At 44.2% G+C, this 15,501-nt stretch overlaps 1 protein-coding gene across 3 annotated transcripts in view; it reads left to right on the forward strand.

Annotated features, from left to right (window-relative positions):
* Positions 1 to 15,501, forward strand: part of RASGRP3 (RAS guanyl releasing protein 3) — an 82,647-nt gene that overhangs the window by 63,679 nt on the left and 3,467 nt on the right. For 2 of the 3 annotated variants that reach the window (XM_015414789.1, XM_015414790.1), the window contains exons 10-15: positions 1,296 to 1,373; positions 4,315 to 4,431; positions 8,116 to 8,231; positions 9,856 to 10,003; positions 12,214 to 12,250; positions 13,956 to 14,081. In XM_015414789.1, coding sequence (XP_015270275.1) covers positions 1,296 to 1,373; positions 4,315 to 4,431; positions 8,116 to 8,231; positions 9,856 to 10,003; positions 12,214 to 12,250; positions 13,956 to 14,081 — 622 coding nt within the window. The remainder of the gene's footprint in view (positions 1 to 1,295; positions 1,374 to 4,314; positions 4,432 to 8,115; positions 8,232 to 9,855; positions 10,004 to 12,213; positions 12,251 to 13,955; positions 14,082 to 15,501) is intronic. The other variant, XM_015414791.1, reaches the window with a different exon arrangement.

A 15,501-nucleotide genomic window follows, 5' to 3' on the forward strand; every position in this document is an offset into this window, starting at 1 on the left:
GTACAAGCTGTCCTTCCTCTGCGAGGACAGACCTGCACACACACCCCCAATAGCTAGCAATCCAAAACAGTCCAGTGGAGCCTGAATGGTGGGTGTTGCCTTCTGACACACTTCCGGTGATGTCAGGGGGTGTGGCATATGCAAAGAAGTTATGCTAATAAGCTCCTGCACCTTTTTTTCTATGAAATGACCCCTGGCTGTAACACTTCCCTTGTGTGGAAAGGCAATTGAGGCTTTTTGATTTAGGGAAAAAATAACTAAAAGGTGATGAGACTGAGGTTTTCAAAATGATGCAGGGTGTAGAAAGATGGCTAGAGAAATCTGCTTCTCCTTCTGTCATAACACTAGATTTCAAGGGTTACCTGAGGAAACACTTAGAACATAATACATATAATGCATAATTAATGTATGGGTTTGTTGTCCACAAGATGTGGTGATGGCTATTGGCTTAAATGTTTTTTTAATTATTTACAAAAATTCATCAATTGCTATTAACCATGATGGTTATATGGAAATGGCAGTATACCTCTGAATACCAGACTCAGGGGAGGGTTGCCTTCATGCCAAGCTTGTAAGCATCCTGGAAACATCTGTCTGGTGGTGTTTAGAAATGGGATGCTGAACTAGCCAGATTTGGTTTGGTCCAGGGGGCTCTTCTTACATTTTTATTGTTTCAGTTACTTTCGGGGATGCTTGCATGATCCATGGCAGGAGGATGGGTTCCTCCTGTTCCATCTTGCATAGTTATGTGACAAAGGTTAGTGGGACATCCCCTTTCTTCCACTCAGCCAGCCTCATTGTTTGTTCAGAACATTCCTTCATATTCCAATTCCAATAACCTTTGTTGGCATACAATTCCTTCATATTAACGATCATGGGGCAGTCGCTGCTCTGTGCAGCAGTCCATTGCACATGAACACTGAAACAATGTAGCTTGATTTTGCCTACAGTCAGAAAGTAAAGGCTCCGAATCTCCATCATATATCCTGACACTTACTGTTAATAGTGGTAGCTGGATAAAACAGACAGTGTGACTACTGTCATATTTACCTTACAAACACTCAACTGGCACTCTACGAGGGATGAAGTGGACTGGGGTGCGATGCATTGTGACAAAAAAAATTGTGGGTAAGGGGAAGTAGTGAAGTACCCCAGGCCCTCTTTCTTCTGCTTCTTGGCTGAACATTTCAAAGCATCTCTGAAACAAAAGTGACTACAGTTTTGTTACGGTCATTTGCATGTAATGTTTTGCTAGGCTCTAATAAATGCTGTTTTCCTTCCTGGTTGATTCCTAGCTTTCCCTGGACCTCTACCATACAGAAGATGACATTTACAAGCTCTCTCTGGTGCTGGAACCACGGACGTCTAAATCAGTATGTCGCTTTTCATATTGTGTGAATGGCTGTATGGCTGGTCTTCACAATAAGCTGATACCTTGTGATTTTATTTATTTGTTTAAAATAGTTATATACCACTTTTCTGTCATATACTCAAAGTGATTTTGACCCGTGAATGGTGATATGGTTCTGTGCTTGCAATTCATAAACTCAGAAGCCCAAAAATGGTCCCACAAAGTACAATCAGACCTCAGTATAGCCATACATTCCATACGGTACTAAATGGCTTGTTGAATGTGACCTGTGGTTGCATATTTATTTACCACCTTTTTTGTGCTATTATTGTTGTGCCTCTAGCAGCTTCATGGCTGGCAGAAATTCAACAGCTGAAACTTTCCCTAGAACAGAGATGTGGTGATCCAAAAAGCTCCCCCCTGCTGTCTGTTTTTAAAGGCCCAGGAACCCTAACAGGAAAAACTATACAAGGACATTATGATACTGTATGTTTTGTTATGTAAAAACACCAAGCCATGCAGTCATGATGGGCCAAGGACCGAAGTCACACAGCTTTAAGACTCCTCTTTTGTTAGCGGAGCAAACTTTTAACAGAATTTGGTGGATGCAGAAGACGGTAAAACTACAGTTCTTACATGTGCAAATGTAAGAACTTACATGTGCAAATTCATCCACATCTGGGTAGTTTGCCAGCATTTGGAATTAGCCATTGCTGAGAATCTAGTGGCTATAAGGCACACAGAGATCCTCACATCTGTAACTGTGGGGTTTTTTTTAAGTGTAGTGATGAAACTACAGGTGAGGAAATTTTGGGGAAAATAGATGCATGGTATAAATCTTTCAATAAAATAAATAAAAGTATGAGATTGTCCACACACTATCAGCTTTTTAGCACAACTGAGCATATTCAAACACATTGTCAAACATTCAGCTGATTGCAGCTGGCAAACAGACTGTGAGGTGAACTGACATGTGATGGAGCATCCCTAGTTATGCAAAAAAAGGAGGGGGGAGTTTGGAGCACAAGTGGGGTGTACAGACTGCAGTGCTAATCTTTCTCCTTCCATTCCCCTCCTTAGGCCCTCCGCTAGGTGCCCTTCTCCCAGCTAGGCTCAGTTGTGATATTAGATCTCAGTTTGCGTGTGTGTCTGGGGGGGGGGATAGGGGAGGATGGACTGTGTGGACGGGTCATGGGCAGCAGGGAGAACGCTGGACTTTCTACCACTGTTCCCTGTAAGCTGAGTTAGTGTGAGCTAGCTCACAGTTCTTTAGTCTCAGGCTCACACATTTTTGTCTTAGCTCAGGAAGGATGGCTCCAAGCAAACTAATTTATGCAGCAGCCAAATCGCTTGCTCACAACTTTAATGCCAGTGGCTCACAAAGTAGAATTTTTGCTCACAAGACTCCACAGCTTAGAGGGAACATTGCTTTCTACCCATGTGTTATTGTGGTACTGTGTACTTTGGTGCCTCTTAAGATGGGACTGGGTAAAAGCCATCTTTCAAAATGTGTTCTGTCAACATTCACAAGGAATTTGGGCCTGGCATGCCCCATAAGGCTTTCCTTTGCACAGATCTTTCCATCCAGGAGCATTTTTGAGGGCATTATTATCTTGTTCAAAGCAAGGGTTTTAAAGACGTTTTTAAAAAGATGATGTTTTTTCTTCCTAGAAGCCCTTCAGTCATGCTCGTGGATATTGTATTGACTTGTTGCTCTTATTGCTTTTAACTTGCTTTTTAAAAAATTCCATCCACTTTAACACTCTGGCTAGGCTACATGCCTCTCTCTCCACTCTATTTGCATATTGGCTGCTGCTACAATGGAAAACAAGCCCATGACCTTTAGCAGTGCCATCAGCTGTCTGGTAATAACATAATCAATGAATAATCAGTGATATTCTGCACCAGTGTCTGAGTGATGGGGAAGAAAGTCATAAGTGAATAAGCAGAAATTCCCTTGACTTCCAAGAGTTTCTCCTAAACAACTTCTCAAGGAACTATAAGTTCACTTTGAGCCACTTCATACATTCCTTTTTGTCTTGGAATGAGTATTTAAAGAATATTACTCATGGAGAATCTGTCCAGAGCTATAACCATGGTGAGCACTCAAAGGCAAGCTAGGAGTTTGGGATGAGTATTGCCTGAGGGCTGCTTCACATATGTGATGAATTATTTCACCATGGAACTAAGTAAATAGGACCTTTGCGCCTCTCTCCCACCTGTTCTGTAATAGAGGTACTGAATGCAGAACAGAAAAATCAAATATACCTTGTCCATTTTACATTTGTGTTAGAGACTAAATTAAAGAGCAACCCTGTAAGTATGAAAACGATCTGAATTCTACCACTGCTGGTTTCCCACTTCAGTGTATAACTTCTTTTCCATTTTCCCACTTGGAAGCTGGGTTGTACAAAGAGATCCAGTGTTTGGTTAGACTCCTGTGGTATGCCAAAAGTGTGGTGCCCAACAAGACACTTGTGCCAGTGGTACTAAGAATTATTTGGGAGGGGAGTAGTCTTGCTTGCATCTTAACCAGTTCACGTGTGTAAAAAACATGCAGTTTAGATTTCATAGACTGCAACGTGTCTTCTAATAAAGTAAAGACCTGGAGTTATGCTGGGTTGGATACTGCTGAAAAGATTCACGCATGTGGGAGGGCAGTTTTCACTGATTCCCCCCTCCCTCAGCAGTTGTTGAACTCGCCCCTTATTCTGCTCCTCTGTCTCATAGGAGCCGCATTTGGGGGGGGGGGGATTTCAGGCTGCAGTGGAAAGTGTGGACATAGGGAAGTCAAGCGTCCCTGCATGGAAATCCTAGATGGGACCCAACACAATAGTTTGCTGCATTGCCATGCCCAGGGTAGCAGGTGGGAGGCATCAGGCAGTTTTGTTTAAGGACTTCTGAGCCTAGTCCTTTGAGAAGTCAGTTATGAAGAGTCCTGAAAATGGTTTCTGATTTGTTAGCAGCCTACCTCTCCGACAACCCCGAACAAGGCGGTGGTGCCACTTGAGTGGGCATCTGGAGTAATACCAAAGCCAGATCCAAATATCATTAACAAGCACATCAGAAAATTAGTTGACGTGAGTATCTGAGAGAGTGCTCCAAAAGGTGGCATTTTTGCTTTTCCCCTTTCTTGTTGAGAGATCTATACGGAGAGAAATGAGGGATGAGGATAACGGGCAAAACTGTAGCTCCGTGTTGTGGATATGAAACTTATTTGGAAAACACGTTACTATGTACAAATGAAAAACAGTAATCTTAGCAATGTGATTTATGACTATGAATCAGGATATGAGGTATAGATGTTCATAGGAAGCTTCACACTCAGCACTATCCTACATAGGAATAAGTGCCAGGCAGGATACCCTGTGTATGATAGCTCTACACTATCATGTCACCAGGTACCCATATGTCTCTTTCAACATATGTGGTACTATTGCGCCTTCCCTCTATATGTGTACACATGCATGACCATTATGGTGTCTACATGATCTGCATGTAGTGCCTTCCACCAGCTGGAATCCATGCAGGAAGTCCAGCTCACAGCCTTATGTTGGAGAACTCATCAGGCTTGTAGCCACAGGGGGCATTGGAGGGTGACGCCCCCTCACCAATGTGCCCTGCCACTTCCCTCCTGGTCCCCTCTCTCCCCTCCCATCCCCCCTAGCCTGCATGAGCTGCTGTGAGGGCCTGGAGAATTCTCCCAGAGAATGACGGAGCCCCAACCAAACCTGGCTCCCGCAGCCCCCCGCCTCAGCGTCCAACTGCCCTTTATGCTTTGGAAGCCATAAAATGAGCTGAGGCTTGCTTACAGAGCCCTGCACATCTCCTCCACTGTGGTTCTGACAACCCCCTCCCCTGCTGGCTTCCAAGCAGCCCCGTAGCTAGGGAATTTTTTGGGAGGGGGCCTCGGGGGCCCTGCCAGCTAATTAAATGAAAGTACAGTGCGGGTGGTAAGTTAGAGCACTTTGGGGGCAGCCCAGGGGAGGGACCCCAGAAGAAACACTAAGGGGCCGGGCCCCATGGGCCCCATGTTAGCTATGGGCCAGCTTCCAAGGCTTCCCAAAGGAAGGAAGGGCACTTCCCGGGGTGGCTTTCTGGCTGCTCAGCCTCTTCTCCAAGACGAAATGAAACTGCGCACGTGCAAGAGAGACCATGTCTCCATGGAGGGAGGGAGGCGGTGAAGCCGGTGAAGCTGGCAGACAGGGCAAAGAGGTGGCCCCAGGGCTGCAGGTGCTTGTCCGGCTCCTCCTTGGTGATGGGCGGCAGTGTGTCCTGGGCTGGGAACAGACCCATGCACTCCTCGCAGAACATTCAGGCTCATCATCCTGGCAGAAAGAACAGACAAGTGACATCCCCCCCTCTCTCCCCCCCCAGCTTGTTGCTGGTGTCATGTGACACCATTCTGCTGTGCCTGCCTCCTCCCTGCTGAGCCAGGCAGTTGAACGCTGAGGCGGGGGCTGCAGGAGCCAGCTTTGGCGTGTTTGTGATTAATTAAATTAGTGCCCCCCATTTCTGGTCACAGACCTGAAACCTATTGTATTTCAATAGAGAAAGGTGGGGGGCAGGAGTCTCTGGCTGATTTTACCCAGCATTGTCTCAGCCAGGCAGCTTTCACCCTTTTTTTTTTTTGCTTTTTCCCATATGGCCAGTTTTACAGCATACGAGCCGTTCCTTTTACCCATGCTTCTATCTGTAAACGTTGCGGCTCCGGGACTGTGGCTCCAGTTTTGTGCACACTGCATGTTTAAAAACAAGGGGCCCTGGAGACAGACTGAGCATTTGGAACTGTCTGTCAGCAAACATACCCTCCCACCCCCATGTATTCATATTTTCATTCTGGTGTTGCTCGTCATCCTTGCTGTGTCTATGGGGGGGCTCTGGTTGACATGGCCTGGAAGGAATTTTACCCTTGGTTCTGACTTGCTAATAGACCGTGGGGCATTTGCCTTCCCCATAGGACAAAGAGCATGTTCTGTGTATGGTTGTGTATGGTTCTGTGTATGAGTATAACTGTCACAACTGGCTGCTAGCATTTAGCCTAGGATTACCTGGAGATGTGTGGGGGTGGAGCCTGGGGAAGGTGGAGTTTCAGAAGGGGAGGGACCTCTGTAGGGTATCATACCATAGAATGCCTCCTCCAAAACAGCCATTTTCTCTAGGGGAAATGATCTTGGTCGTCTGGAGATCTCCAGGTGCCATCTGGAGGTTGGTGACCCTAATTTGGGCATTGGATGGGGACATAGTGCAGGGTGTGCAGGAGTGGGCTCTCTGCATGACCCCAAAAGGAGGGTCCCTTTAAGGGGCTCCATGCATGAAGGTCATGACAGCCATTTTCAAGGCTGGTATGCTGACCATGCCCTCAAGAGGCTGGTAGTAGGCAGGAGCAGCAACTGCAGCCACTTGCAGCCCTAAGACCAGCTCTCTGTCCTTGGCTATTCCCAACAGGTGGTGGGGGGGTTTCATTGTCAGCAGCCAAACTGTTACTGCACCCATTGTCCTCAGCCTATGCTGCTCCAAGACCTGAGGAACCTTTAATCAATACAGTTGTAGCCTGATTTTCCCAGTCTTGCGTTTCTACATCCTCTTTGGACTGGTCCACACACTGTACACAAGTTGTTATGTGCAAGCAGTCCTCAGAGATCTGAACATGCACAATGCAAAACGTAATGCACAGATTTCCTTACAAACATTGCCAAAGAAAGGTCAGTTTCTGGTGCTGATTCTTTCTGTGCTGAGTAGCAGAGGTTCCTTCTTTTAAATGAAATATATAGCAATGGATGTGAACAATATTCCCCCCCTCCCTGAGTTAATGGAGATCAGCATGTGGACACAGCAAGCACCGTGTTTAAAAGCTTAGGTTGTTTCTATTGCTTTCCAGTTTGTTATATACTCACATAGGACCGCGCACGCGGTCGGGCTTACACACGGTCAAGCAAACACGCAAAGCTTCGTGACCAGAACAATGGACTAAGAGGATCCAGGAATGGATTAATAGGTCAGCCTGGATCCTAAAAGGGGCCTATGGTTATGGGGACACTGTAAATAAACCTATCATGGGTGTGGGGCATGTGTGTTGGGTGTGGCATGTATTGACATATAAGCGAGCCCCTGGGTCCTGCAGTTTGTCTCAGTTTCTGCCTGCTATTAAACTATAAGCTGAAATCACTCGACAACACGTCTAGAACTCAGTACTTTACACAGTAGCTGGAACTTAAGTTCATTTAACCAGCAGCAGCTGATCTAAAATACTTAGAACTATCTAAAAACCAGGGCCAATTCATTCACCCACTTCTGAGTAAGTCTGCATGTTTATTTTTCAACCTGGATTTCACTATGGCCATTGTAAAATGCTCTCTCAGCCATGAATGTACAGCAGGATTTTAAACAGCACAGATTTCAAATGTAGGCATACAGTATTTCAGGTTTTACGTCATATGAATGATCCAAATTGCCTCTTTGCCTTAGCACAATCTAGTTGAAACTTGCCCAGTGACAGGCAGAAAGCTCATGTGTAATCGTGCTGTCCCCTGGACCCTTCCAGTATAGCAATATGTCAGCAAGGTAAATCCTTTCTACTTATTGCAGACCTGGCATTCATTTACAAAGTGGATCTATAGCATGGATCTATGAAACTGGGAGAAGCTCATTTTGTGAAATGTTCTTTATTTAGCTGTTATCTGTGTTTCTACTTGAGTTTTAAGGGAAAAGTTGTGTTGTTTGTCTTTTTCTTTCCACTGTATTATTTCCTTCCCTTTTTTCAGTCTGTGTTTAGAAACTATGACCATGACCATGATGGTTACATTTCTCAAGAAGACTTTGAAAGCATAGCAGCCAATTTTCCTTTCCTGGACTCGTTCTGTGTATTAGACAAAGATCAGTAAGTAATTCTATTCCCATGATTAAATTTATAAATCCAGAAAACAATAAACCCACATGTCTTCTCTTGCTTCAAGCTGGAGCCAGCTTCTCTGTTATCTTCTCAATAACCCCATGTGATGCATGACTAATATGCACATTTTACATAAACCTGAAGGAGAACAACTTTTCCTAGGTGGACCTAAGCGTGTGGATGACTCAGTATTTGAACTTAGATCTCCTAGGTTTTATGAAGCATTTACAGGGTGCTAGTTTTCAGAGAAAGCTGCAGTGTGCTTACTGAATTTTCCGCAACCTGAATCTTCCACTTTGAATCATATGTCAAAAGGAACTCCTTGATTCATAGGAGCAGACAAGTGGGGACCTGAGATTCTCTCTCTCATTTATGTTCCCCATTCTGCCTGATCCATGTCACCAAAGCAGCTAACAGTTAAGAGCAGGACATTATAAAACTATCATAAAACCAGTTTTAAAGCAATTGTAATTTACTTAAAGACACAGACTCAGCAATTAAAGCATAGAGCTGGAAGTAAGGGGTCATTGAGGGATTGTCCGGCAAAGCTGCCGGGAAGGATGATTTCGAACCATATTTGGTGGGCCTCCTCCCCACATGCAAGAATTTTGGAGCATGGTTGCTGTTGTATTACTGACAGGAACAGGCTAGGCATGGGGATTCCACATATTCCAGAGTTTTTTCTCCTTACATAGTTTCATTACCGTGAGATAAGCTCTCCTTACTTACATAGTTTCATTACCGTGAGATAAGCAAATTACTGTTTTACATATGGTAACTGCTGCTAAACTTGTATTTGGGAAGATTTGGAAACAGTTGGGAAACACTCGGGAAAAATTTAGGATTTTTCCCCACTTTGTTTAAACTCACATCTTTTCAAAGGTATAAGGATGCTCATAAATTGGAAAAGGATATAATTATTTGAATGTAGAATTTCTATTTAATGTTGTATGCATGTGTCTGGTGTCAGCATGTAGAACTAGATATTGTGAGGGATATACTGGATTCCCTATGTTCTTCATTTGTAATTGTTAGGGGGAGTGCTGGTGAGTGGCCTTTCCAAAAGATAATTGACAGTAAGGAGGAGGGTAGTTAATTTTCCTACTGATGATTATCCTCTACAAACTGTCAAAACTGTCCCCAGGAACTGAAACTATGAATTTGTAAAATGACATTAGTGTCTGTCTTTTCATTTTATCCCATCCCCCCCCAGGAGCTCAGTGGTTCCCATATAATCCTCACAACATCCCTGTGAAGGAGGTTAGATTCAGAGAAGGTAAATGGCCCAAGGTCATCCAGTGAGCTTCATGGTTGAGTGATTATTTGAACCCAGGTCTCAACCTGATGCTTGAACCACTAGCTCTGTATTTATTCTGGAAAAGTATTACAGTGCCCCAAAACAGACCTTTAATTCTGTAATAAGGGATGATACCCTCAGTTAGTCGCTCTGATTCATGTAGGTCAAAGTATTAAATTTGCAGTGTTTTTTGAATTACCATATACTATTTTCTGAAGCAGAAGCTATGATTGCCCCAGTCAAAGAGCCTGGATGCTCTTTTTCCTTTCTCAGTGGTAATAATAGCCTTTTCCTCCTTCCCCATATTTTTAACAGGGATGGTCTTATTAGCAAAGAAGAAATGATGGCTTATTTTTTGAGGGCCAAATCTCAATTACAATGTAAAATGGGACCCGGTTTCATTCATAACTTCCAGGAAATGACCTATCTCAAGCCAACTTTTTGTGAGCATTGTGCTGGATTTGTAAGTATATGATGGGACAGTTCAGTGGTACATATGGACCAGTGTTCCCTCTAAGCTGAGTTAGTGTGAGCCAGCTCACAGTTTTTTAGCCTCCAGCTCACACATTTCTGTCTGAGCTCAGGAAGGAGGGCTCCAAAGCAAACTAATTTATGCCGTAGCCAAATCACTCGCTCACAACTTTAATGCCAGTAGCTCAAAAAGTAGATTTTTTGCTCACAAGACTCTACAGCTTAGAGGGAACATTGATATGGACTATGATGTATTTAATTGTTCACATTTTAATCTTGTACTAGTTCATAGAATCAATCAAGGTGACATCTTAGACATAAGTGCCACAACCCAGCACAAAGTTTAGGAGTTCTTAAACTCCCCACTGATTTCCATGGGATTTAAGTACGTGAGACTATACTAGATGGTTACAAAAAGCCAGCGGTCCAAGCCAAATGATAGTGATATACAGAACCAAGTTTTGTTTTTATGCACAATAGTTTATGCTGCTGAAAAGAAACCACTGCTTAGTAAACCATTTCTGCTTTCAGTAGTGATAAGTTCTGCATGAGCAATAAAAGACAAATGCCTAGCTCTACAGGCAATTCTTGTGCAATCATATTGGTCCTTTAGATTAGTGGCACTTGGGGAGAGGGTTTCTCTGTGTTACCCTTTGGTATCTGCTGATGGTTGGATGGTCTCCGCCCCAGATATTTTGGCCAGGGCTTTGGAGGCTGTGGCTGGTTGGTTACAGCAGAGCTGACTGAAACTAAATCCATTGAAGACAGAGGACCTGTGCCTGGGGCAGGGCAGGGTCAGATTGAGAATCAACTCCAGACCCTTGGCGGAGCGTCGTTAACACCAGCGCCAACAGTCAGAAGTTTAGGTGTGATCCTGGGCGCCTTGTTTTCAATGGAAGCCCAGGTCACAACCATTGCCAGATCTGTCTTTTATCACCTGGCCACAGTGATCAATGCACAGTGATCCAGGTTGGACCACTGAAACTCGCTCTATGCAGGGCTACCCTTGAATATGATCTGGAAACTCCAGCTGGTGCAAAGTGCCTTCTGACTGGGACATCTGTGCAGGCATAAATTCAGTCGGTGCTCCACCAATTGTACTGGCTTCTGGTTGAGTAGTGGATCAGGTTCAAGGTGATGGTACTAACCTTTAAGGCCCCATGCAGTCAGGGACTAACATATCTGCAGGACCGCCTCTCCCAGTATGTCCACCGAAGAGCTCTATGCTCATCTCAGCAACATCTTCTGGTAATCCCCAGCCCAAAAGACATCTGCTTAGCCTCAACCAGGGCCAGAGCTTTCTTGGCTCTAGCTTGGTGGAACATGTTCCATATTGCAATCAGGGCCCTATGGGACTTGTTACAATTCCACAGGGCCTGTAAAACAGAGCTGTTCCACCAGACCTTTGGTTGAGGTGACGGGTGTTTAATTCTGATGGCCTCCCCTCTCTATCATCTGTGCCATGGGTGTAGTCTGGTCCCACCTGTCAATATGCTTGCAGGCAGTATAAACCCAGTGCCTGGGGATTTTATTGGACTGCCACCATTTATAAATTAATTGGTTCAGATTTTTATTGGAATTGTTTGATTTTCATTGTTTTATTGCTTTGTTGTGACTCGCCCTGAGTCCACTTGCAGGGGAGAGCAGGATAGAAATCCCATGAAATAAATAAAGAAAAATTATAAATTTGGATAAAATTTGTAATGAGGAGCTTCTAAATAAAATGCCAAATAGTATGAAAATAATATCAAAAGGGACAAAAAACAATGTATAATAAATGAAGGAAATGAATTAAAAATAGGGTCTTTTTTTCTTTTTTCTTTTTTAATCTAATTGTAATTGTATCTTTAGAAGCCAAAATGCCATGCTGTGTCCCGGAACTGTGAAAATGGGTGTATTTCAAAGGCATAAATAGATTGCATTAAGCTACTGGTTTATTCCAACCAATTGGAAAAAAATGGTAGTATTTGGAATCCATAATATTCTCCGCTTGTTATGTGCTGCCTCATTTGTAGATCATGGAAACAGCAGCACAAATTAGCTGCCTTGAGCCTCACAGCTGAATGGATAGCTCCGTCTGACAGGAAGGGTGTTGAGAGCCATTGTATCCTGTTTGCACTTTTGTAGCCATTGTGTCTACCTTCATAATGAGGGTGATTTCCTTCCGGCTTTCTTTTTCAATCCTTTTGTCTTTAATTACAGCTCTGGGGCATAATCAAGCAAGGCTACAAATGCAAAGGTACTGTAAATGATGCATGGGTTTTGATTCTAAGATATTGATACTCCTGCTATTTAGCATACTTGATTGGGACAATGCTTTCTTCTCACTTTTGATGGTTTAGTAAAGGTAAAGGTTCCCTTGCTCGAAAGCCAGTCGAATCCGACTCTAGGGTTGCGGTGCTCATCTCTGTTTCAAAGCCAAAGAGCCAGCGCTGTTCGAAGACATTTCCGTGGTCATGTGGCCGGCATGACTAAACACCAAGACACACGGAACGCTGTTACCTTCCCACTGTAGTGGTACCTATTTATCTACTTGCAATTTCTTGCTTTCGAACTGCTAGGTTGGCAGGAGCTGGAACTAGAGACGGGAGCTCACTCCGTCATGCGGCACACTCGGGTCTCGAACTGCTGAACTACTGACCTTCCACAGCCTGCAGTTCAGCGTCTTAACCACTTGAGCCACCGCAGCTCCTTTTGATGGTTTAGTGGGGTGTTATTTCACCACCCCTAAATCCAGAAACTGTTTTAATTCCTCAGTACTTAATTCATTTGCACCTTTAGCTTCCTTTAAAATATATGTAGTTGAAACTTCCTATGGCTGTGCACTTTTGGCAAGCAGTGGTACGCCCAAGTTGAAGTGAAGCATTTCTAGGGTTTGTTTATTGAAAGTGAAGTTGAGCCTCTGGCTGAATAGCTTGAGACTTCAAAGCATTTTTGTCTGAACCATATCCTGATTTTCTTTCTCAGAGCATTAGTCTATATTTTTGTTTAGATTGTTAAACTAAAAAGACAAATTCTGCCAAATCTGAAAGATCAATGCCCTGGGTTGCTCTTGTGTGACATTGTTAAGTAGTAATGAAGGGAAGGAGACGTTACACACACTAGTTAAACAAAGGCTCAAAGGGAAATCCATTCCTGGAAGGTGATTTGGAGCAGTGAGAGGAAAGGAAATGTTTAACCCTTCCCCTGCCTGATATCACTCTGCTCCAAATCATACCCACCACATAAGTGACATTCCCATATGGTGCTCCAAACATGGACATAAGAACATAAGAGACGCCAATGTTGGATCAGGCCAAAGGCCCATCCAGTCCAACACTCTGTGTCACACAGTGGCCAGAAATACCAGTGCCATCAGGAGGTCCAGCAGTGGGGCCAGGACATTAGAAGCCCTCCCACTGTTGACCCCCCCAAGCACCAAGATGACAGAGCATCACTTGCCCCAGAGTCCCTATCTATACCTTGTGGCTAATAGCCACTGATGGACCTCTGCTCCATATGCTTATCTAATTCTCTTTTGAAGCCGTCCATGCTTGTAGCCGCCACCACATCCTGTGGCAGTGAATTCCAAGTGTTAATCACTCTTTGGGTGAAGAAGTACTTGCTGGTAACAAGCAAGTACTTCCTGTTACCATCTTCAGGTACTGATCCTGTTACCATCTTCAGGTACTGATCAGGGCTACTGTTCCTGTTACCATCTTCAGGTACTGATCAGGGCTACTGCCATGGTTGTAGTAAGGAGATGGGAAACAATTCTATAGTTCCTGAGAAAGAAATATCTGCTCCAGGGATTCTTCTGATAGAACATTTCATGCTCCTGGCAGTACCTGCATCAATTACTTCGAAATGACTCTTATGGACATTTTACGCATTTAAACTTTTCCAGATGTCTGAATTGGTACCTGTTTAGAACTCATTTTCTTTTCTCTGGCAATTTATTTCAGACTGTGGTGCCAACTGCCATAAACAGTGCAGAGATCTGCTTGTTCTGGCCTGCAGGAAGTTTGTTAGAGGGACATCACTAAGAAGCAACCATGGTTCTCTACCTAATAGTCCATCAATGCCGGCAGGTAAAAGAAAGTGGTGTGTCTCACGGATGGTTTGTTGAATAATATCTGTGGTTGTTACCAGTTCATCAGTTGAGTCAACTAGAATAGCAATAGTCAGCCACTGAGTTGACCAAACAAGAAGAAAGTGTCTTGGGTGCCCAAGGCTGCCCTATTTACTCCAGCCCACTGTAATTTCCTGGAACGATTCTGATAGAATACCCTCTGCAGTGAGATGCAAAAGTCCCAGTTCTTGTGTTACCATGGAAACTTGGATGCCATGAGAACCCATTTCAAGCCACTTTGAATTATGAGGAAAGGCAGGGTATAAATATTTTAATAATTAAATTTCTGCATGATGAGGAGGGCTGGATTGATAACTTGCACGTGACCTGTGTAGGTCACATGATAACTTCCCACCTCACTGCTGCATCTCTGTCAGGGATTACAGGCACTAGTGTGGGAAGTATACAATCTGGGTGACTCGTACAGTTACTCTTTGCATTTGCATATGTTATTGAACCAGATATATCCTGTAGCTTCCAAAACAGTTGCCTGGTGGATTGGCACCCATCATTTGAAAAGCTAATACCTTTCTTTCTACTTGATAGCTCTTTGTTTGTCATTACATTTAGTAGGACAACGTATATTACAGCTATGCCATTTCACCCTTTCGTCACTTCCATCTCTACCACTTTTGCACAAGTCAAATAGCAATATTGGCTATTAAGTATGGGGCAGAGAAACTCAGGCTCAGATTACATGTAATGGAGGCAGAACCATTTGTTTAAACCCAGATCTGCCCCAATCGTATAGCAAAGGGGGGGCGGGGGATTGAAGTTTGTTTCTTTAGAGCAAAAGGGGCACACAGGTAAGGCGAACCATCCCTGATCATGCTGCCCCCCCCATGTGGCCTTTCCTTTCAGGTGCTTCCCCCCCAGCATGGCTCAGTTCAGGAATCAGAGCTCAGATGGCTGTGCAGAGAGCTTGCAGGAGGTCAGCTGTGGGTTAGGAGAGGGTTAGCTGCACACCACTTTTACTCTACGCCTTTGCCTCCTGCTTTATAGACCATTAGGAGGAGCCCTAGGTTTAAAGAAATGGATGTGCCCTCTTCCTGTGTATTTATATCTTCATAAGAACATAAGAGACGCCGATGTTGGATCAGGCTAAAGGCCCATCCAGTCCAACACTGTGTCACACAGTGGCCAAAAATACCAGTGCCATCAGGAGGTCCACCAGTGGGGCCAGGACATTAGAAGCCCTCCCACTGTTGACCCCCTCAGAGCACCAAGAAGACAGAGCATCACTTGCCCCAGAGCTCCTATCTATACCTTGTGGCTAATAGCCACTGATGGACCTCTGCTCCATATGCTTATCTAATTCCCTGTTGAAGCCGTCCATGTTTGTAGCCGCCACCACTTCCTGTGGCAGTGAATTCCATGTG

This window comes from Gekko japonicus, unplaced genomic scaffold, assembly GCF_001447785.1.
Source record: "Gekko japonicus isolate JY-2015 unplaced genomic scaffold, Gekko_japonicus_V1.1 scaffold1784, whole genome shotgun sequence".
In the NCBI taxonomy this organism is placed as follows: Eukaryota; Metazoa; Chordata; class Lepidosauria; order Squamata; family Gekkonidae; genus Gekko; species Gekko japonicus.